This window comes from Ictidomys tridecemlineatus, unplaced genomic scaffold (assembly GCF_052094955.1).
Source record: "Ictidomys tridecemlineatus isolate mIctTri1 unplaced genomic scaffold, mIctTri1.hap1 Scaffold_52, whole genome shotgun sequence".
NCBI lineage: Eukaryota > Metazoa > Chordata > Mammalia > Rodentia > Sciuridae > Ictidomys > Ictidomys tridecemlineatus.
This window is the reverse complement of record NW_027523416.1, coordinates 1,999,796-2,020,026: the sequence shown is the minus strand read 5'-3', so window position 1 is coordinate 2,020,026 and position 20,231 is coordinate 1,999,796. Positions and strand designations below refer to the sequence as shown.

General features: G+C 33.5%; 1 protein-coding gene across 6 annotated transcripts in view; it reads left to right on the top strand.

The window, feature by feature from the left end:
- LOC144373873 (transport and Golgi organization protein 1 homolog) overlaps nucleotides 1-20,231 on the top strand; it is a 75,623-nt gene that overhangs the window by 46,376 nt on the left and 9,016 nt on the right. For 5 of the 6 annotated variants that reach the window (XM_078036825.1, XM_078036824.1, XM_078036827.1 and 2 more), the window contains 12 exons: nucleotides 10,158-10,286; nucleotides 12,604-12,625; nucleotides 13,549-13,637; nucleotides 13,878-13,955; nucleotides 14,043-14,153; nucleotides 15,231-15,302; nucleotides 15,482-15,586; nucleotides 16,230-16,352; nucleotides 16,451-16,556; nucleotides 17,565-17,620; nucleotides 17,709-17,799; nucleotides 17,971-18,109. In XM_078036825.1, the coding sequence (XP_077892951.1) occupies nucleotides 10,158-10,286; nucleotides 12,604-12,625; nucleotides 13,549-13,637; nucleotides 13,878-13,955; nucleotides 14,043-14,153; nucleotides 15,231-15,302; nucleotides 15,482-15,586; nucleotides 16,230-16,352; nucleotides 16,451-16,556; nucleotides 17,565-17,620; nucleotides 17,709-17,799; nucleotides 17,971-18,109 (1,121 nt within the window). The remainder of the gene's footprint in view (nucleotides 1-10,157; nucleotides 10,287-12,603; nucleotides 12,626-13,548; nucleotides 13,638-13,877; nucleotides 13,956-14,042; nucleotides 14,154-15,230; nucleotides 15,303-15,481; nucleotides 15,587-16,229; nucleotides 16,353-16,450; nucleotides 16,557-17,564; nucleotides 17,621-17,708; nucleotides 17,800-17,970; nucleotides 18,110-20,231) is intronic. The other variant, XM_078036828.1, reaches the window with a different exon arrangement.

Sequence of the window (20,231 nt, the reverse complement as noted above, 5' to 3'; positions counted from 1 at the left end):
ATAAGTATACTCAATGATGTTTACACACTGAAATTGCCTAAGATGTGTTTCTCAGAATTTATTCCCATTATTAAGCAACACACGAATTTATGTTGTTTAAAATACTTTCAGGAATGTATTCCTGAAATGAGATGAAATTCTCTTGTCTTTAAGCTATATCCCACTAAGGTATGTTTGAAATAATTCATTTCTGTGGTTTGTCACCAACATGATATCACAGGTTGTTTCATTTTTGCTTTCAATATTTAGGTGTTAATTTTTAAAGATTTTTTTTATTTATTTTACAATTATTTAAATATTTAGAAGAGCCAAAGTTAATTTGTGAAAATAAGTTGTTTCTGTTTTCTGGTACTGGTGATTGAACCCAGGGCTCCTATCCACTGAGCCACATACCTAGGCTCTTTATTTTTTATTTAGAGATAGTTCTCACTAAGTTGCGTAGGGACTTGCTAAGTTGCTGAGGCTAGCTTTGAACTTGTGATTCTCCTGCCTGATTTTGAAAGAACTCTAGCTTTTGTCCCAGTTCTGTCTACCCTGATATTACTCTCTTTTATAATTAACTTTTAAAATTTATTTCATTATGCATTCTGCTATTAAAAAAATAAGCAAATGAGAAAAGGGATATGCAGCTCAGTGGTAGAACACTTGCCTACCACACATGAGGCCATGTGTTCAATCCCCAGCACCATAAAAAGAAAAAGAAAAGCAAATGATTTTTACATCTAGCTATGATAGCTTTATATAGGTACTGGCTTCACCTTCCCAACTGAAACAACTAAAATAAATATGAAAAAAAAACCCACAAACATATAAAATTTTAAGATCCAGTAACATTGAAGATCAAGCAACAAAGAATGATTCTGGAAACATAAAGAACAAATGCTATGAGCTCTTTAGTTGCCCCAGCTTTTACTATGTTAAGAGATTCCCAAGCCATGACAAAGAAGGGGAAGTCAGGCAGAACCAGAGGATACCATGAATTGAGAGATGGTGCTGAGATTCCAGGAAAACCAAAGTGACTAGAATTCACAGGGTGGAGTACCAAAAGAAGGTTGCTACATTGAGAGACAATTCTGGAAATCTGTGAAAGGCTCTCTGAGTGTTCAGCAGGGTATTGATCTGCACATAAGTGTGATGAAACTGCTTAGCAAGTCAGAGAAACCATCTTAAGTGATTAGAAGGAACAGGTCTTAACACAGGGACCAGAATAGCACCTGGAAAAAACTATCTAAGGAAGTTGGGTAGAATAATCAGAAGGGTGTTACCTCGGACTGACTATTACCATTTATGTCATACCTAACAAATATTCAGACCCAAGAGAATCAAATTGTTTCCAGTAATTTAATTGTATACGAATTATTAAGAATAGTAATTCGTAATGTATGGCATCGAATCAAAGCTTACCAGGCATGCAAAGAAGCAAGAAAAATACAATCCACAATGATGAGGAGAAGAATCATCCAATCAAAGCCAACTGAGAACTATCGGAGATGTTAGAATGAGGTAATGGCATTTTTTAAAAAGTCATTACTACTATATTTCGTGTGTTAAAAAGGTAAAAAGAGATATAGAAGATATATTTTAAGAAAATCAGACTTCTAGAGTTGAAAATATATGATAAACACAGTGGATGGGATTAATGCCAGAATAAGCATTGTGATGAAATTGTTAGTGAACTTGAGGACATAGCAGGAGAAGTACCCCAAATGAAACAGGGAAAATTTCTTCTGTTAAAGAAAAGTGAACCAGAGCATCAGTGAGCTGTGGGACAGTTTCAAGTTGAGCTATGAGAGGTATTCAGAAAAATATTTTAAGAAATGATGGCCAAAAATTTGTGAAAACTGTACATCTGCAGATCCAAGATATTAAATGGGACTACAGTACAAAAAGCAAGAATAAAGCTATATCAAGGTATATTATATCATAAATAAATTGCTCAAAACCAGTGATAAAGAGCAATCTTAGCAGTTAGAGAAGACATTTATGTAGAGAAGAACTAAGGATGACATCAGATTTCTTGTCAGAAATTAGGCATAAGAGAATATAGTGGAGTGATACCTTTAATATATTTGAAGAGTAATAATGTTGGCCGATAATATCATGCCCAGTGAAATATCTTTCTAAAATGAAGACTTGTACTGACATACAAGCTGAAAGAATTCACCTACACTTGCACCAAGACAGCAGATGGAAATAATGGAATAAAGGAGTAAAGAACACTGAAAATGGTGACTGTGTGCATAAATATTTAAAATAATTTTTCTTATTTGAACATTTTAAAAAGTCATTGACTGTTTCAAGACAAATATCAGTGTAGTATGGGACTTAGAAAACATGTAAAGTAAAATACATGACAACAGTATAAATCTCAGAAGGGTAGTAACTATTGTAACGTTCTTATTGAATATGTGAAGTAATATAGTATCATCTGAAGGTAGATTGTGACAAATTAAAGATGTATATTCTAAACCCTGAAGCACTAAGATTAGAAAACAGAGTTATAGCTTAATAAGCCAATAGAGGAATCACTAAAAATACCGATAGTGGTATTTCTGCAAAAGAAGACAGAAAGAAAAGAAAAAGAACAAAGAACAGAAGGAACAAATAGAAGATTATATTAAGCTTACACCTATGCACGGCAGTAATCCTATTAAGTGGAAAGTATCTAAATACATCAGTTAAAAACAGAGATTGTCATATTGCCTAAAGAAGCAAGACCCAAATAGATGTCTAAGGGAATAACACTGTAAAGACACAAAGAAAGACACAAAGAAGTCAAAATTAAAATGATTGAACAAGGTATCTCATGTTAAACACTAGTCAAAGGAAATCTGGAGTAGCTACATTAAACCAAAAGAGGTTGTGGGGCAAAATATATCATCAGGACTAAAGAAAGTTATTTCCTAATGATAAACGAATCAGTCAAGATTATATAATAAACCTAAATGCTTGTACTTTTAATATTAGAAATTCAAAATACATGAAGTATCAAAATTGATAGAATTATGAGGAAAATGATGAATCCTATAGATTACATTTAGAGATTTCAATATCCTCTCCTCAGCAATTGGCAGAAAATGAAAAATAAAAGTAAGGTTGTAGAAAGTGTGAATGACATAATCAATCCATCCATTTGAAATTAATTGACATTTATAGAAAACCCCCAAGGAGCTTAGTGCACATGGAACATTTACCAAGATAAACTATATTCTAGATCTTAAAAAAATTATCAGTAAATATAAAAGTATTCAAAGTCAAGCAAAGCTTATTCTCTGAACACAATAAAATGAGAAATCAATAATGGAAAAATCTGGAAAATTCTCAAATATTTGAAAACTTAAGTGCCAGGCTGCTATCTGCTATCTATCTATATCTATATGTATATCTGTATCTATCTATCATATATATATATATATATATATATATATATATATATATATATATATATATATATATATTTGGTATAAATGGACAACACAGTACATTTATTTTTTATGTGGTGTTGGGGATCGAACCCAGTGCCTCACACATGTGAGGCAAGCACTTTACCACTGAGCTACAACCTTAGCCCCCACTGCTAAATAATTTTTGAGTCAAATAAATCAGAGAAGAAATTCATATTTTGAGTTGAATAAAACTGAAAACAACATATCCATTTGTGCAATGTCACTAAAGTGTTATTGGAAAATTTATAGCACTACCAGGCCCAAGATAGCTTTATTAAAAAATAAGTCTCCAGTCATTGACTTAGTTCCTACTATGAGAAACTAGAAAAGGAAAAATAAGTTAATCTCCAAGTAAGCAAGAAAAAAAGATATAATAAAGACCATAAGTCAGTAAAATTTTAAAAAAGGGAAAATAAGAGAAAATCAATGAAACCCAAAGCTAGTTCTTTAAGATGAATAAAATTGATCAACATCTAGTGAGGGAAATAAAAGAGGAGACACGGGTTACCAATATTCGCAATCAGAGAAGGGATATCACTACAGATTTCACAGATACTAGACTGATAATGGGGATATTATGAACAGTTTATGTTAATTAACTTGACAATTTAGATGAAATGAAGAAATTCTATTTAAGCCACAAATTGCAAAAGTTCACTCAAGAAAAACAGACAATTTCATAAACCTTGTTGACTATTAAAGAAATTGAAGGTATAGGTAAAAACCTTTCTACAAAGAAAAAAATATAAGACCAAGATAGCTTTATTGGTGATCCAATTAAACCTGTAAGGAAGAAATGATACTAATTCCTAATAGTAGTAGTAATACTAAACCCTTGTAGAATATTAAAGCAAGGAAATATTTCTCCTATGAATCCAGTGTTATCACTACACCAAACCAAGACAAAGATATAATAAGAAAAGAAAACCACATACCTCTCATGGGATCTCCAATGAATCTGTACAGAAATTCTAAACAAAAATTTAAGTCAAATACAACAATATGTAAAAGGAAAATACATCATAGACAAAAACTAGACGGATGATGGGGATTTATGTCAAGAATCCAAAATTTATTTAACATTTGAAAATCAATGAAATTTACCACATTGATGTACCTAAAAGCACAATCTTTGTGTTTAGCTCGAGAGATACAAAACAAGCATTTAAAAAATATAGCAGAGGGGGGAAATGTTGGGGAGTAATATTGGCCAAATTATATTGTTATTTTGTGTGCATGTACAAGTAGGTGACAATAAATCGCATCAACGTGTAAAAAAAAATCAGCCCTGATTATTATTTAAAAAAAATTTTTAGATGTTGATTAACTTTTATTTTATTCACTTATTTATATGCGGTGCTGAGATTTGAACCCATTGCCTCACACATGCTAGGCAAGTGCTCTACCACTGAGCATCAACCCCAGCCCCTCAGCATTGATTATTGATGTAGAAAAACAAACAACAAACTAGGAATAGAAGGGAGCTTAAAACATCCTCTGAAAAAATGCAGCTAACCTCATACTTAATGGTTGATAATTGAATACTTTTCCCCAAGATCAGAAACCAAACAGAGATGTCTACTCTCATTACATCTATTCAGCATTGTACTGGGGTGCAGTAAGGAAATAGCTAGTATACTAAGGCAAGAAAAAGAAATAAAATGCACTCAGATTGGAAAGGAAGAAATAAAATTCTCTTTCTTTTCAGATAACATGAATATATATAGATACAATCTGGTATGATCTAGAAAAAAGCTATTGTAAGGTTGACAGATAAAATTTACATCTAAAAGCAATTATATTTTCTATATATTAACAATGAATAATTAGAAATTGAAATTTTAAAGATTTCCATGTACAATAGAATAAAAATATGAAGTATTTAAACATAAACGTGGCAAAAACTAAAATGTATATATTAAAAACTATAAAATATTGCTGATAGAATTTAAAGAGAACCTAAATGGAGAGATATACCTAATTTATGAGTCAGAAGACTAAGGTGTCCATTCATCCCAGTTTAATCACCAGAGTCAACATTATTCCAACCAAAATCCCTGCAGAGTTTTGTAGAAAATGACAAGCTGATTGCAACGTGGCTTCAAGACTTAATCTAGGGCTGGGGATGTAGCTCAGTGGTAGAGGACTTGCCTAGCATATGCAAGGTCCTGTGTTCAATCCCTAGTACCATACGAAGAGGAAAAAAAATATTCTAAAGCTACAGTAATCAGGATTGCAGACAAAACATATTGAAACAGAGCCAAGAATTCAGAGATAGATACACAATATATATGGCAACAGTCATTGACAAAGATGGAAAGACAAGTAGAGAATGGAAAGTTTTTTCAGCAAATGGTACTGAAATTACTGCATATTTATATGCAAAATATTGATCCATGCCTTGCATTAGACACCTGAATTAACTCACAGACTTAAATATTAAACTCAAAACTACAAAACCTCTAGGAAAAAAAATAAGAGAAAAATTTTTGTTGAACTTAGGTTTGGCAAAGATTTCTTAAATTTGACAACAAAAGCATTAAAAAGGATTTGACAATGTGGGATTCATCAAACTAAAACCTCTGTAATTCAAAATACTCTTTGACGTCAATGAAATAGACAAAACACAAGCTGGGAGGAAATTACTCTAAAGCATTTATCAAGACTTGCATCAAGGATATATGAAGAACTCTTAGAACGCATTAGAAAAAAATATAGTCCTGTAAAATAACACTTCATCAAAGAAGATAAACAGATAGTAAATACATTAAAAATGCTTGACATAATTATCAGGGAAATGCAATTTTGAAGCATAAGAGTTACCACTACACACTTATTAAATATCTAATATTAAAGACAATTGTGCTAAGTGGTTGGAGAAGAGATGGAGGAACTGGATGGGTACACATCTGGTGGGGATATAAAGTGGTAGAATCACCTTCTTAAAAAGGTAAACATACACCAGTCATATCCAACCATTCTTTTCCAAAGAAAAGATAAGTTATAAAGCAATAGGAGGAATTTTATATCAGTGTTCTTGGCTATTTTATTTGTAAAAGCCCCAAACTGGAAAAAAATCCAAATGTCTATCAATAGATGATAGACAAATTGTGGTATGTACATGTAATGAAATGCTACTCAGCAATAAAAATAGATGATAGATAAACTGATGTAGATGAATCTCAAATTATGCTGAATAAGAGAAGCCATAGAAAATACAATATATTATCCCATACACATAAAACTTGAGGAATACAAAGCAATCTATTAAGATAACACATTTTGCTGGAGGAATGGGAAAGTGGGGGGCAAGAAAGAAGGGTGACAAAGGGCAAAATTACCTAGAGAATGAGAATATTTTTGGAAGTAAAGGATGTGTATATTATCTTGATTATAATGGTGATTTCATAATTTCATGTTAAAATTCATCAAATTGCACACTTTAAATACATGTAATTTATTGCATGTCAGTTTTACCTCAAAGCTATAAGAAATAATATATTCATCTTTTTTCACTTTCTAAGATACAAATAGTATTCTATAAATATTTTTCTCTACTTCATTTTTAAAAAATGTATTCCGGAAACCAGCTCTTAGCAGTATTTAAAATTATTTTCTTTCTTCTTTGGTTTATTCAACAACTTTCATTGATGACGGTTGTTTCAGCCTTTTGTGACCATCTTGTATTGTTATAATTAATGCTTGAATAACATAGTTTTGTAAATACAAGTTTTAAACATTTGTTGTTGTATTCCCAGTATCTTTAGAAATTAGGGCTAGTGGACTATAGCTCAGCAGTAGAGCACTTGCCCAAGATACCCTTCCCCAGCACTGAAAAAGTTAAAAAAAAAAAAGTGGGATTGTTGAGTTAATAGGTAAATATATAAGCAGTTTTGGGAGATGTTGTCAAATCTCATTCATAAGGGTTGTATCATTTTGTATACTTATTAGCAGTGTCTGAGAATTTGTATTCCCCCACATTCTCTCACCTACTGATTATGTTGTCAAACGTTTGGATCTTGCCAATGCAAGTGAGAAATGGTGTCTTGGTGTGGTTTAATTTGTATTTTGTTCATTATGAGCTAAGCAGAGCATGTTTCCATATGTTATAGCTATTTGCATTTCTTTTCCTGAGATCTGTTTATTTCTTCAGCCCATTTTTGTATAGGTTTGCTGGCCATTTTATTTATAGTGTTCTTTATATTTCAGGAACATGATTCTTTGGACAATAATATGTTGCAAATATTTTTTCTCAGTTTGTCATTGTCAAACTGCGTGTGTGTGTGTGTGTGTGTGTGTGTGTGTGTGTGTGTGTAGCAGGTTTAGATACAGCCAGGAAAGATTTTTTTCAATGAGGCAGGTTTTGCCCACTCATAATACATAGAAAATTTTCACTTAATATTTTCTAGTACTTGTTTATTTTCTATTTTTACATTCATGTTTCTTATCCATTTGTAGTTTATCTTTTGAATAAGTAGAGAAAAATCCAATTTTATAATTTTCCATGTGGTAACGCTACTTATTAGAAAGTCTATTTTCCCCAAACTAACTTTTATTGTACCCCAAATGTCCAGTTGGTTCTGTTTCTGGATTCTCTATTCTGTCCCACAATCTCTATGTATTCCTGGGCTTGGACAAGGGTACATGAATTAATTATATAGTCTGCCCTCCCTGTACCCTTCATTGCTCTTCTTTTTTCAGTGCTTTCCTGCTTATTCTTGTTCTTTTGAATTGACTATATTCAACTTGACGACAGATTTTTAAAGATCCACAGATGTTCATTTCCTCCCCAAGTTAAATGTCCCCAGTTTCTTCAATTTTTAGCACGTGCTTTTTGGGCTATTCATGATTCTGTTCTTTTCCACAAGTCATGCAACCCTAAAATGTGGCATCCAGAAATGAAGCCACCAGTGTGGGGTGATAATGACATGATTCCTTAGGGTTAGGCTTTTTTAAAAAGAGTGTCATCCACAATTGGAGAAAGTAACAGGACTAGAGTGAGCAGGGAAGGAAAGCCCAGTCCGAGCAGTAGTCCTTTAGAAGGGAGCAGGAGAAGCTTCTCCTCTTCTGTCTGCACTTTTGGGGGCAGGTAGGTACCTGGTGTCTCAACATGTTGACAAAAGGGTTTTGCTCTGGGAGGGGCTGGGAGGCCTGACTTTCTCCTTTTTCCTAGTCTCTGCCTATAATCCCCTTCTGATAGTTTCCCTGGCTTCCTCCAGGGCCTTCTAAATCGCCGGTCCTCTCCAAGTTCCGGGGACAGGTGAGCCTCTTTCCTTCTGGAGTCCTTTCATTTGGACTCTTCCACTTGGCTCTACTGGCGCTGTCCCCCGCTGGGCTCCGCAGTTGGTTCTTCCCGCTCCCTGCCACGCCCCTCAGCATCCTCTGTCTGCTCACTGCAGTCCACCCAGGGGCTTCCTCTGATGACTGGTTTTACGTGCCTTGGGCGGAAAGCGCCTGTGGTGGAGGAAGGCAAAGTTCACTCCCAGTACCCGCCCCCTGCGCTGGGTCCTACTGAAGTAGGAAACGGTGAAAGAGAGGGTCCTGTGCTGTTCTGCAGGGAAGCGTCGCTTCCACTCAGCCGTCCCTACACCATGGACTCAGTACCTGCCACTGTGCCTTCTGTCACTGTTTCCCTGGGGGACCCAGAGCTCCTGGGACCCCTGTCGGGTGGCTGAGTTCTGGCGGAGTGGGTGCACTGACTGTCGTGGCGACGGAGAAATGGAGTGTGTCAGGCCCAAGGCAGGCAGGACGTGACTGTATGGTTAAGCGAGGCTGGTGAGAGTGTACTTGAGCTCTCCCCACTTGCACTTTTTTTTTGACGGAATAGAGGTGACAACCTCATGGTATGTTCTGAAATGCAGCCAACAATCCAAACAGCTAATGTTACTACAGGTCTTTTCCCTAAGGAGACTGCTGGGGAACTGGGCCCAAGTGACAGTTATCTCGTATTACGTGTAGAGGGTGGTGAAAACAGGGAAGAGTTGGCAGGTGTTTACTGCACTGCCTTTGAGCAACCATTTAAAATTAGGCTCTGAATTTTATAGAAGGATGTTAAATTCAGAGAAGTTTATCCAAGCCAGTTTTCAAGAGTTGTCTGAAATTATATGTCACGTATCTGTATATAAGAGTGGAATGGAAGTAAGATTTAAAATCTTATACATATATCGTCATTGTTTTTATTTGTTGCCATAAAATTAATTAGTTCTTTCATGTATTTAAGTTTTGTCTTAAATGAATATTTTAAATTATAAAAACCAGGTTATCTAAGAGAAAAGAATGATCCAGAGGGATTCTAGCCAGGTGTTAGACTATGTGATGATATAGGGCCTGTTACAAACTGGAAATGTATGCTCAATTTAAAGTATTTAGATTCGGGCTGGGGTTGTGGTTCAGTAGAGCGCTTGCCTAGCATACATGAGGCACTGGGTTCGATCCTCAGCACCATATAAAAACAAAACAATGTGTCCACCCTAAAACTAAAGATACATAAATAAATATTTTTAAAAAGTATTTAGATTCATTATACTTGAAAACACTGGAAGCGAACAAAAAATATGAGACTGCCAGTATCCTCTCTCTTGAAGAAGCTATTGGAAAATATTGAGGAGGTGGATTTCTGATGAGGAAGTTGGTTTAGAATTGCCATGATTCTTTGTGACTGTTTTGTTATAAATTTAAGGTTTCCCATTTCTTCTAATTTGTCTGTTTCAGCTGTTTACTACATTGCCTGATGATACTCAACCTGGGCCTGATTTTTATGGACTACCATGGAAGCCTGTAGTATTTGCTGTTTTCTTTGGGATTGTATCCTTTGTCATTTTCTCTTGGAGAACTGCTCTTGTGAGTAAATTAACTTACTTATACCTTAGCACATAAGCACAAGGATTATTTTATATAGTCACTGCCCCCCCTTTTTTTCTTTTTCAATTGCTAAAACACAAAATAGTGGTTTAAGTCAAACTAACATTATAAAATAATTTAGTGTGGGTGCAGTTGGTAGAACTGGTAATTCTTACAGCCATCCTGACCAGTAGTTTCATATGTATCAGAAGTCTTAAAAGTGGGATAAAAGATGGGATAGGTTAGATAAATATCCTTTTATGTAGCATATATGTCTAGTAATCTATCTTAAAGAAATAACTATGCTTTGAAGATTTTGGTAATGTTTTTCAATGGAACAGTGTATTAGATTGAAGACTTAGCACAACATAATTCATTTAGGGGTTATTGTATGTTCGATTAGTGGAATAGTAGGCAGATTTATTTATTTCAAAGCTTTGAGGTACAGAAAATGCTCACAATTAAATGTGAAGTGGGAAAAAAAAGCAGAAACTAAGATTTAAATGTCGATGAACTGTATGTTAATATAAACATACAAACAGGGGGAAATGCTGCAAAGAAATACAGTAAAGTGAGAAAAAGGAGATGATATAATTTTTCCAGTCTTTTATATAAATTTTTCCCAGATTTTATGATTTGATCATATGTACAGAAAATACCTTTTTATTTGGAAGTATAGATTATGTGTTGTCCAAAAATCCATTAAATGTTTTGTTCATTAAGGTTTTTTTTTCCTGAGCAGAATTAGTCTATCTCTGTGTATGTGTGTACATATATGTATAAGTGTGTGTGTGTGTGTGTGTGTATATATGTGTATATATATGTGTGTATATATATATGCGCTTATACATACTTATGTTTGTACTGTAGGTATATATATGCGCTTATACATACTTATGTTTGTACTGTAGGTCATTCTGTTTCATAGTTATTTAACATAATTGGAAGAAAATTATTTTAGGTAAATGGACTTTGCATATGAAAAGCCTAACAGTTAAAGAGGCCAAAAGCATTGGATACAAATCTTTTCAAATCTGAGTGTTCTTTTTCTGATTTCTTAATTATTTCAGACATATCATTGTTAAGATAAGTTTCCTCTCCTTGTACAATTGAGTGTAAAATCTCTTAAAAAGTATTCCCTTCTTAAATAGAAGAATTGTTTGCCTGGATTCCTGTGAGGAATTTTCTAATCTCAATGAACTTTTTCTCAGCTAAAAGTAAAAAGGAAATAGAAGGATAAAGAGAAGGGAAAAACATGAAAACATTTTATATTTCTCTCTCTTGTTTCTTTCATTTCAAGAACCCTGGTACCTGTTTCTCTTTTCACTAGGTTATGTGGGATGTGGTTCCTAGCTTGTTGCTCCTCAGTTTCAGCATTTGACTTTAAAACTTTAGTCTCCCTACCTTAGATGACTGCTTTTATGCTACTTCCCATTTTCCTCTGTTGTCATTTTGAGTAAAAGGTTAGCAAGGCTATGACATTAAAGAAATGTTCATTTTTTTCTGTGTTGGAGTTTTCTGAATGCAATTTCCTGTTACGAAGATCCCCTGGATGATCCGTGGACACATCTGAATATCCCATCACCATTTATAACATTTGAAAGGACAAGTAATATGCTAAGTTACAAAGAAATTTAGTGATGTTTTAAAAAAATTTCTGCTTAGGTTTTATTATCAGGTAGTTTATTGCTGTTTTTTGGAAACGATTGTTTTTGTCCTTTCCAGAATATGTTAATTGTCATTTCTCTTATTGCTTGTGCATTTTCTTCAAGCAGTCTTTCCTTTCAGATTTCTTGCTATATATTTAGTGGTTTGCAGAAATAAGATGATGTAGCCTCTTAGTTTCTAAATTCAGCCAATAGCCAAATTTAAATTGGAGTTCTAAGATGTTTTCTGGTGAGTGAAAGTGGCATATCTTAGTACAAAGATTATGCATTTAATATTGTTTCCTCAGATTTCTTTTGAATAGTCATTGTTTCTAGACTTTATCCTGGTTATTTAGAATTGTCAAGTAAATGATTTTGAGTATACACACACACACACACACACACACACACACACACATACACACATCTTTGCTGTGAAATAAGGTACATATCTTAGTGTTTTTATGTCAGAGTCTATTTATGAAATATCACTACCAATTAAATTTAAAAGGCTTGTTAACCTTTACTTATTTTTAATCCTATAAATTATTATCCTGAACCAGAATGTTATTAAATTCTCACTTGGTTATGATTCTGACTGTTGTTTTAGGAATGCTGTTTCTATTGAGCAGATGTTTGACATCAAATTTAATCTTTTTTCTCTCTTCTAGGTAAAAGATAGAGTATATCAAGGTAAATTTTTAGGTTTATTAAACTTGTAATAACCCTTTGTATTGGTGTTTGATGTGTGTTTTATGTATGTTAGAAGTAGATACAGTGACTTTTAATGTCTATTATCTTTTTTACCTCCTGAAAATTTTACTATTCCTAGGTTGCTAGCATGGATAATAGAGTAGATGATGATGGTTCCAACTCTGAGATAGGAGATAAAGAGGAGGAACAAATTGTGGATAGGGAAATGATGATAAGTTTTAATTTGGGGCAGATTAACTTTGAATATTGATGTAATGCAGATGTATTACATTTGAAGAGTATTTCTATTTTAATGATTTAATCATTCATTAAGTAATTGAGTAGATAATTTGAAGAATGGTAATGTGAATCAGTATGTTTTCATTTCTGTTTTTCTTTGCAAAGAATTAAATGATTCCATTTTCGGAAAAGAAAGTGTTTTGAGAAGGGGGGAATATCAAGCTACAACACTTTACTGTATTTCCCATCTGTGAAATAAGCTTAAATTGAAATATCATTTTGGATGGGAGGGGTTCCTGGGATTGAACTCTGGGGCACTCTACTGAGCCACATCGCCAACCCCCTATATTTAGAGACCAAGTCTCACTTAGTTGCTTAGTGTCTGGCTCTTGCTGAGGCTGGCTTTGAACTTGGAATCCTTCTAGCTCAGCCTCCTGAGCCACTGGGATTACAGGTGTGCACCACTGCACCCAGCAAAATATCATTGTTCTTATATTTTTCTTAAATTCTAATAATTTTTATACTCTTATTGCTAATAAGCATAGATTGCTTTTTAAAAGCATAATAGTTATGCTAAGAAGTATTTCCTCATAGTACCATATAACATGTCTTTGCTTTTAGTAGATTGAGTAATTGAATTTCATTTAGTGATTGTAATAATCTTGTGTATTTCCCCCTTTTAGTCAATGAACAGCAAATTTCCAAAAAGGTGAACAATTTCATGAAAGAAAATGAAGAACTAATGCAGAAATTGTCAAATTATGAACAGAAGGTATAATTATTTTTTTGTTTCTTTCTCCCTTGGTTCTAGCTTGAATCATTCCTACCTGTTTTAATTTAAAAATCATATTTTAAAATTTTTGTTTCATTATTTCCTACAAATCATTCAAATTCTAAACAGTCATATGTATTAAGTACTGCTTTCTTCTGGAAAGGGTCACTTGTTTGGAAGTAACTTGTATGGTAGCACTATAATTTGTGTATCTTAATTCTGAATGCTTTATTTACATAGATGAAGGAATCAAAGAAACAGGTCCAAGAGACCATGAAACAAAATATGATTCTTTCTGATGAAGCAACTAATTATAAGGTAAAAATCCCTTCTTTGGGGGGAATTACATTCTAAACTCAAAAGTAAATGTAATGAGTGAGTAATCTTGACACCTTTTTTTTCCAGGATAAAATGAAGCTTCTTGAAAAAGCTAAAGAACTTCTGGATGAGGGAGCTAAAAGTCTTCATGTTATGTTAGAATCTGAGAGAGAACAGAAAGCTAAGAATCAGGACTTGGTAAGAGTTTTGCTGCTAAGTATTACTGCAATTTGGCTTTTGAAATATTTTGTAAAATTGGTTAAGTTGAACTTAGTCCAGCTGTTAACTAAAGTAAGATTAGGAGTCAAGGAAGTTGAACCCACTTCTGCCCATTTTGTGGAACTTTTAAGTACTGATACAACAACTTAAAAATTTTTTACTTACATATTTCATTTTCAATTTCTATAAGTTTCTGTAATTACATAAAAGTTGCAAAAGATGGTAGAGAGTGTGTTCTGAAATATCCTACCCCCAAGTAAGCTTGAACACCTAGCTGAGGTAGTATTTATCAGATTTCTCCACTGTAAAAATTCCTTCCAATCCTTTTCATATTGTATTCTTTGGAAGTTACCATGCACAGCCCACAGTTAAAGTATGAAGAGTTACAAGCTCAGGATGCAGCTCATGGTAGAGCACTTGCCTAGCATGCATGAGGCCCAGGATTCAATCCCAGGCATTGCAAACAAAGATTGCAGATTTATTCCACTTCCTTAAGGAGCAAGTATCTTTATAATTTTTTTGGAATTCTTCTGTATGTGAGATTAGTCTATTCTTCCTTAAATTTTATCATTTTTTACTTCAGATAAGAAAATTTTAAAAATGATCTTGGGAAATTTTTTCTCTATCACTAGAAAAAAAATTACTAATTTGAACTGGTTTACTTGAAACAGTAATTAATTAGTTAATTTTCTATGCTTTAAAACATTTTATTTACTTATTGCATTATGATTTTCTATACTTTGAACTTTTTTCTGGTTATTTCATAAACAGTAAGGTTGTGGATGCCATGAAATATTGATGACTTCATTTTCCCTCATCTCTTTCAGTTCTTGATTTTTTGCTTAGTCCAAAGCTGGATCCCCTGCATTTACCTGAAATGTCATGGGATGGCTTGACAAAAATTTTGTTGTGTTTATCTTTTTTAGTGTATATATGTATGTGTACATACACACACACACACACACACACACACACACACACACACACATACACATATATATCAGTATTTCTACTGAAATCCTAATGCATATTTTGTGTTCTGTTTTCACCTGGCAGATAATGGAAAATAAGAAATCTATAGAGAAGCTTAAAGATGTCATTTCAGTAAATACTTCTGAACTTTCAGAGGTAAAGCTGCCAACTATTGCTAACGGATATTAGTACTACATCTTAGTTTTGTTGCGGACCAAAAATTTGAGGTGTGCTAAAATGTGCAAAAAATGAGAACTATATGATGTCTTGTTTGGGAAAGTATAACTTTGTTTCTTCTTTGGAATTAATTCACTAATTGTAGTGTTTTTCATTAGCTTCAAATTCTCCTTACTGAAGCTAAGATTCGTGAAGAGAAGGTGAAGTTGAAATGCTGTCAGCTTCAGAAAGAAAATACCATGCTTAAGAAGGAGAAAGAGCAGGTAAAGAAAATTTGATGTCATACATAATGTAAACTAGAGAAGTGAATATCATTATCATGTATCTTTCTTGGATCTGTTTCTGAGGTAAGGAATTTTCATGTAGGACCTTTTCTAGATATGCAAAGTTTAAACAATGCTCCCCAAATTGAGTGCATATATATGGTCTCCATCTGTTTTGGATTTTTGGATTATTGCTTTTCTTATCAAATGTCAATCAGTTATTAACTTGCATAGCCTCAAAGAAACTTTTTAAACCAGAAAATTAAGTATTTTATGATCCTCTTTTGAATAGTTACTGATTCACTGGCCAAGGGAAGATTACATGATAAGGAATCTAAATTTAGGAGACAGTCATATGTGCCCAGCCATTCCTGCTGGAGATAAATTATTTGAATTGGCAGCAATTTTCTGGGGAATGCAATAAACAGGGTCAACTTCCTGATAGCTCTGATGTTCTTACTGCAGCTGTGAGACTTGAGGCCACTCTGCCCTCTTCCTTAACCAAGGTCTCAACCCCCTCGATTGAGGCAGGCCACCGAGGAGTATGGCTCTCTATTTCTTTGTCTAAGTCTTGTAGTCCTGATATATCCAGTGCAGAAACCCCTCCCTAACCCATAGGAATTCATGTGTTTTGACTTTTCAGTTGCAGCAGGAAGTAAAAGACTGGAGTACATCACACGCTGAGCTCAGTGAACAAATGAAATCATTTGAGAAGACCCAGAAAGATTTACAAGTAGCTCTTAGTCAAAAAGATGATACTATTAATGTAAGTTTATACTCCAAATACATGTTTCATCTCATGAATTCTCCTGAAATCTTCTGAATTAAAATCGAGAGTCTTCCAACCTTTTGCTTCTTTTCTAGGCTTTGACTAATCACATTACACAGTTGAATCGGTTTCAATGTGAATCTGAATCTGAGGATCAAAGTCGAGATGAGTCAGATGAATTAACCAATGGAGAGTTAGCAGGTAAGATCAGTCTCAGGGAGGTTGAATCCTTTTTTGCTTTCCTGTCTTTAATTAAGTATACAGATGCCACTTTTCAGCTGGCTTAATTTTTTCTTAAGCTTCAGGGTTGTAGACACATATCACTGGATCTATAGATATGTCTGTTGCATTGGCAGAGGTGGGTTGTTGGGGTATAATGTAGCAATAGGCATGTGAAGAACACTGACTTTTTCTATCCTATTGAAAACTAGTAAGTACACTGCAGCTACAATAGTCATATCCTATACCTCTAAGTATTGAACATTCTACAGTAAGATAAATTTATTTCTTAACTTATGCAGATGATACTTGATTTTGATACTCATCATCTCTATGGCTCTGTGATTTTAAGGTCCACAGTCAGTCCAGAGGCAGTTGGAACCATAAACTAAGGCTGTGAGAACAGAGGCTAGAGACTATCAGAAAGCTAGAGAGGGAGTGTAACAGTGTTTACTGATGAGGAAAATATTTCCAGATGTTTTCTCCCAAGTTGGATATTGCTTACATAGCAAGTATTTCAAACCACACCTGGTAGTAGATTCAGGGAGAAAATAGAGGATTGAATCTTTCTAAACAAGACACTTATTGCCCAGGTGAAGATAGATCTGAGAGAGAAGAAAAGCTTTTATCTTACAAGAATAGCATAGATAACATTTTAATTGTGCAAACTAGAAATTCACCTTTTTTTTTTTTAAGACAGACACAGTACTTTTATTTATTTTTATGCTGAGGATCAAACTCAGTGCCTCACACATGCTAGGTGAGCACTCTACCACTGAGCCACAACCCCAGTCTGAAATTCACCTCTCTTTTTTTTTTTTTAAATCTAAGCTTGCAATTCTCTTAAAAGTCATTAGTCTAATCAGTTTAATTATTTAATTGATTTTTTTCTTCCAGTGTTTGAAAACAATCATTCTTTAGTTTAGGGAAGTTAGGAGAATATAGAGTTAAAAGTAAGGAAAGAAAAAGCTAAAGTCTTTTGTTTTTTAGGTGATCGGAATGAGAAGATCAAAGATCAAATTAAGCAGATGATGGATGTCTCTCGGGTATAGTTCTTTGTAAGAGTCCCATAGTACCTGTGAATTCTTCCTGTGCCTCACTTTTAAGAATACCTCTCTTTTCTGCAATTTTTAGACAAAAACTACAATATCAGTAGTTGAAGAGGATCTAAAACTTTTACAACTTAAGCTAAGAGCCTCGATGTCCACAAAATGTAATCTAGAAGGTGGGTTCTTCTTGAGAAGAAATTGCCATGTTGGAAAGCCTTAAAAATTTATTGGAAAGATAAAGAATGGCTTCTTGCTTTCATGCTTCTTACTTTTCTTGGCACTACTCCCTCAAACAAGTTCTTAAGTCCTTGTACACATATAGAGATAAGCTGTTTTATCCTTTACAGACCAAATAAAGAAATTAGAAAGTGACTGCAATTCACTATGGTCTTCTAAAGTTGGACTGGAAGAGGAATGCAAAACTCTTAGGCAGAAAGTGGAGATTTTAAATGAACTCTACCAGCAAAATGAGATGGCACTAAAAGAGTAAGATTTCCATTGTTTGTTATTGTTATCATTGTGTGAACTAACAGATAATTTTATCTAGTAGATATTTGTCTTTTTTCCTTTGTGTTTTGTTTTCTATAAGTTGCATTTTTCTTTCCATCATCAGTCTTAAGAGTCCTGAGGTAGTTGGAACCATAAACTAAGGCTGTGAGGACATCATAATCAATTGTCAAATTCATATGAAGGCAAGAAGTGGTAAACTGGTATTAACAGTCACTGATGTGGAAATACCTCTCAAAGATCTAGACCCTTTCTATGATCCCACTATTTATTTTAATTTCCTTTCATTGTGATCAGTTATGTAATTCTAATATTTTGAACTTGTATCTCTAACTCTGGACCTTTAAAAATACTGAGTGTTTTGGAATGGCATGTTTTAGTAGAATAAAAACTTCAAAAAGGAATATTTACTTATTGATGGTACAAGTTTTGGACTTGAGTATCTCAGATGTTCACAGTAAAAATTGAACTGTGGCAAGGATTTTAGGAGTTACGATTACAGAAGTACTTGTTTGTAGTATATATTTATATATTAATCTTCTCAGTGTGGAGCTAGTTTTTTTTTGGAAGTTCATTTGAAGTTTTTAATCCACAAAATACTTGAATTCTCTAAAAATAGTTTTTTTTGTGTCAGATTTTATTTGTTTGCACCTGATTTATTAACAAGATATATATATATATATCTTGTTAAAGCAAATACAGACCTTCTTATAGACCTAACTATTTTTAGGTATTTTGACTTCTGTTGCCTAATTAATGCATTAAATATTGAAACCTTTCCATTTACTTTTCTAAAATTCTGTGATCTCCAAGCGACCTTTTTAGAATCTCAAATTTTTGTTCAGGCCAGTTCTAAATGCCTGGCCTGTTTCAAAGAAACATTTCTCATTTTATCACTTTTTTTTCAAAAGAACACTTGTTTTCTCTGTCCCTACTAGTAATATGAATGACCTAAATGGCAATTAATTTTCTTTGTAATGCAGTTAAATTGTAGCACTATTTTCCTCAACTCCTCCAAAATTCATTCAGTCATCATCTGTGGTTTGTACTCTTTTTTTCTCATTCCCAGGTACTATGTTAGTTCATGCCTGTGTCATCTTTTCTGTTTCTAACCTAGGTCATCTGTCTTCATTCTCCATTATTTATATTTTTATATAATTTATTTCAAATTCTTAGTAATTTTCTCTATAGCCGCTTGAGTGGACTTTCTAAAATATAAGTCTGTCCATGTCAATATGTGCCTGTGGTTTATGAAGAATTTGCTTTCTATTTGATGACCTGTTCTTTTTTTCTTCCTTGTATCTTTTTAATAGTTTAAATATTTTTAATTATTTTCCTCATCACCTGTATAAGCTTGATGTAATCATAAATTATAATGGAATTATAATTATATAATTATAATTATAATTTTATTCATCTTCTCATAATTTAAAGGCCTTGGTATATATTCTGGATTTAATAAAAACCTGACATAGATTAATAGGTTTATTACTTGTTTTTATGGGCTTTAAGTAGCTCCTGAATCAGATAACTGTTGTGGCATCGTATGTTAGTACTTCATATACTGTGAACTCCACAAGACATTCATTCAATTTATACACATATTTAAAGTTTCTGTAGTTCTGCATTCTACACTGTTGGTTTCTTATTTGAAATTATTTTCATTCTATTTGAACATTGTCCTTTAATGATAGATTTGATTAGTGTATCAAAGTAGTACAAGGATAAACAGAGAATAGTATTTTATCCACTAAATATTGCTACCTTTATAATCTGTATTAGGTTGACATGAACTTCATGATTAGAGTTAAAACCAGTTTCCATTTTTAAAGGATCTTTATTTTGGCTACTGAATTTTGACTGTTACTTAGTTTTAGCAATTTGAAAATATCCAATTAATTACCATCTGTTTTAATTTTTTTTCTTTAAGGAGTCCATTATCATTGTTGTTTGGTCTTATCTCCCTCCCCTAGTTCCTGTAGTCATTTCTCTCTTTTTTTAACAGTTGTATTGGGAAGTGCCTAGGTGTAGTTTTCCCCACCCCACCCACTTTTTCCTCTTGCAGTTATGTTGCTTGGGACCATTAAACATTTCTTGAATT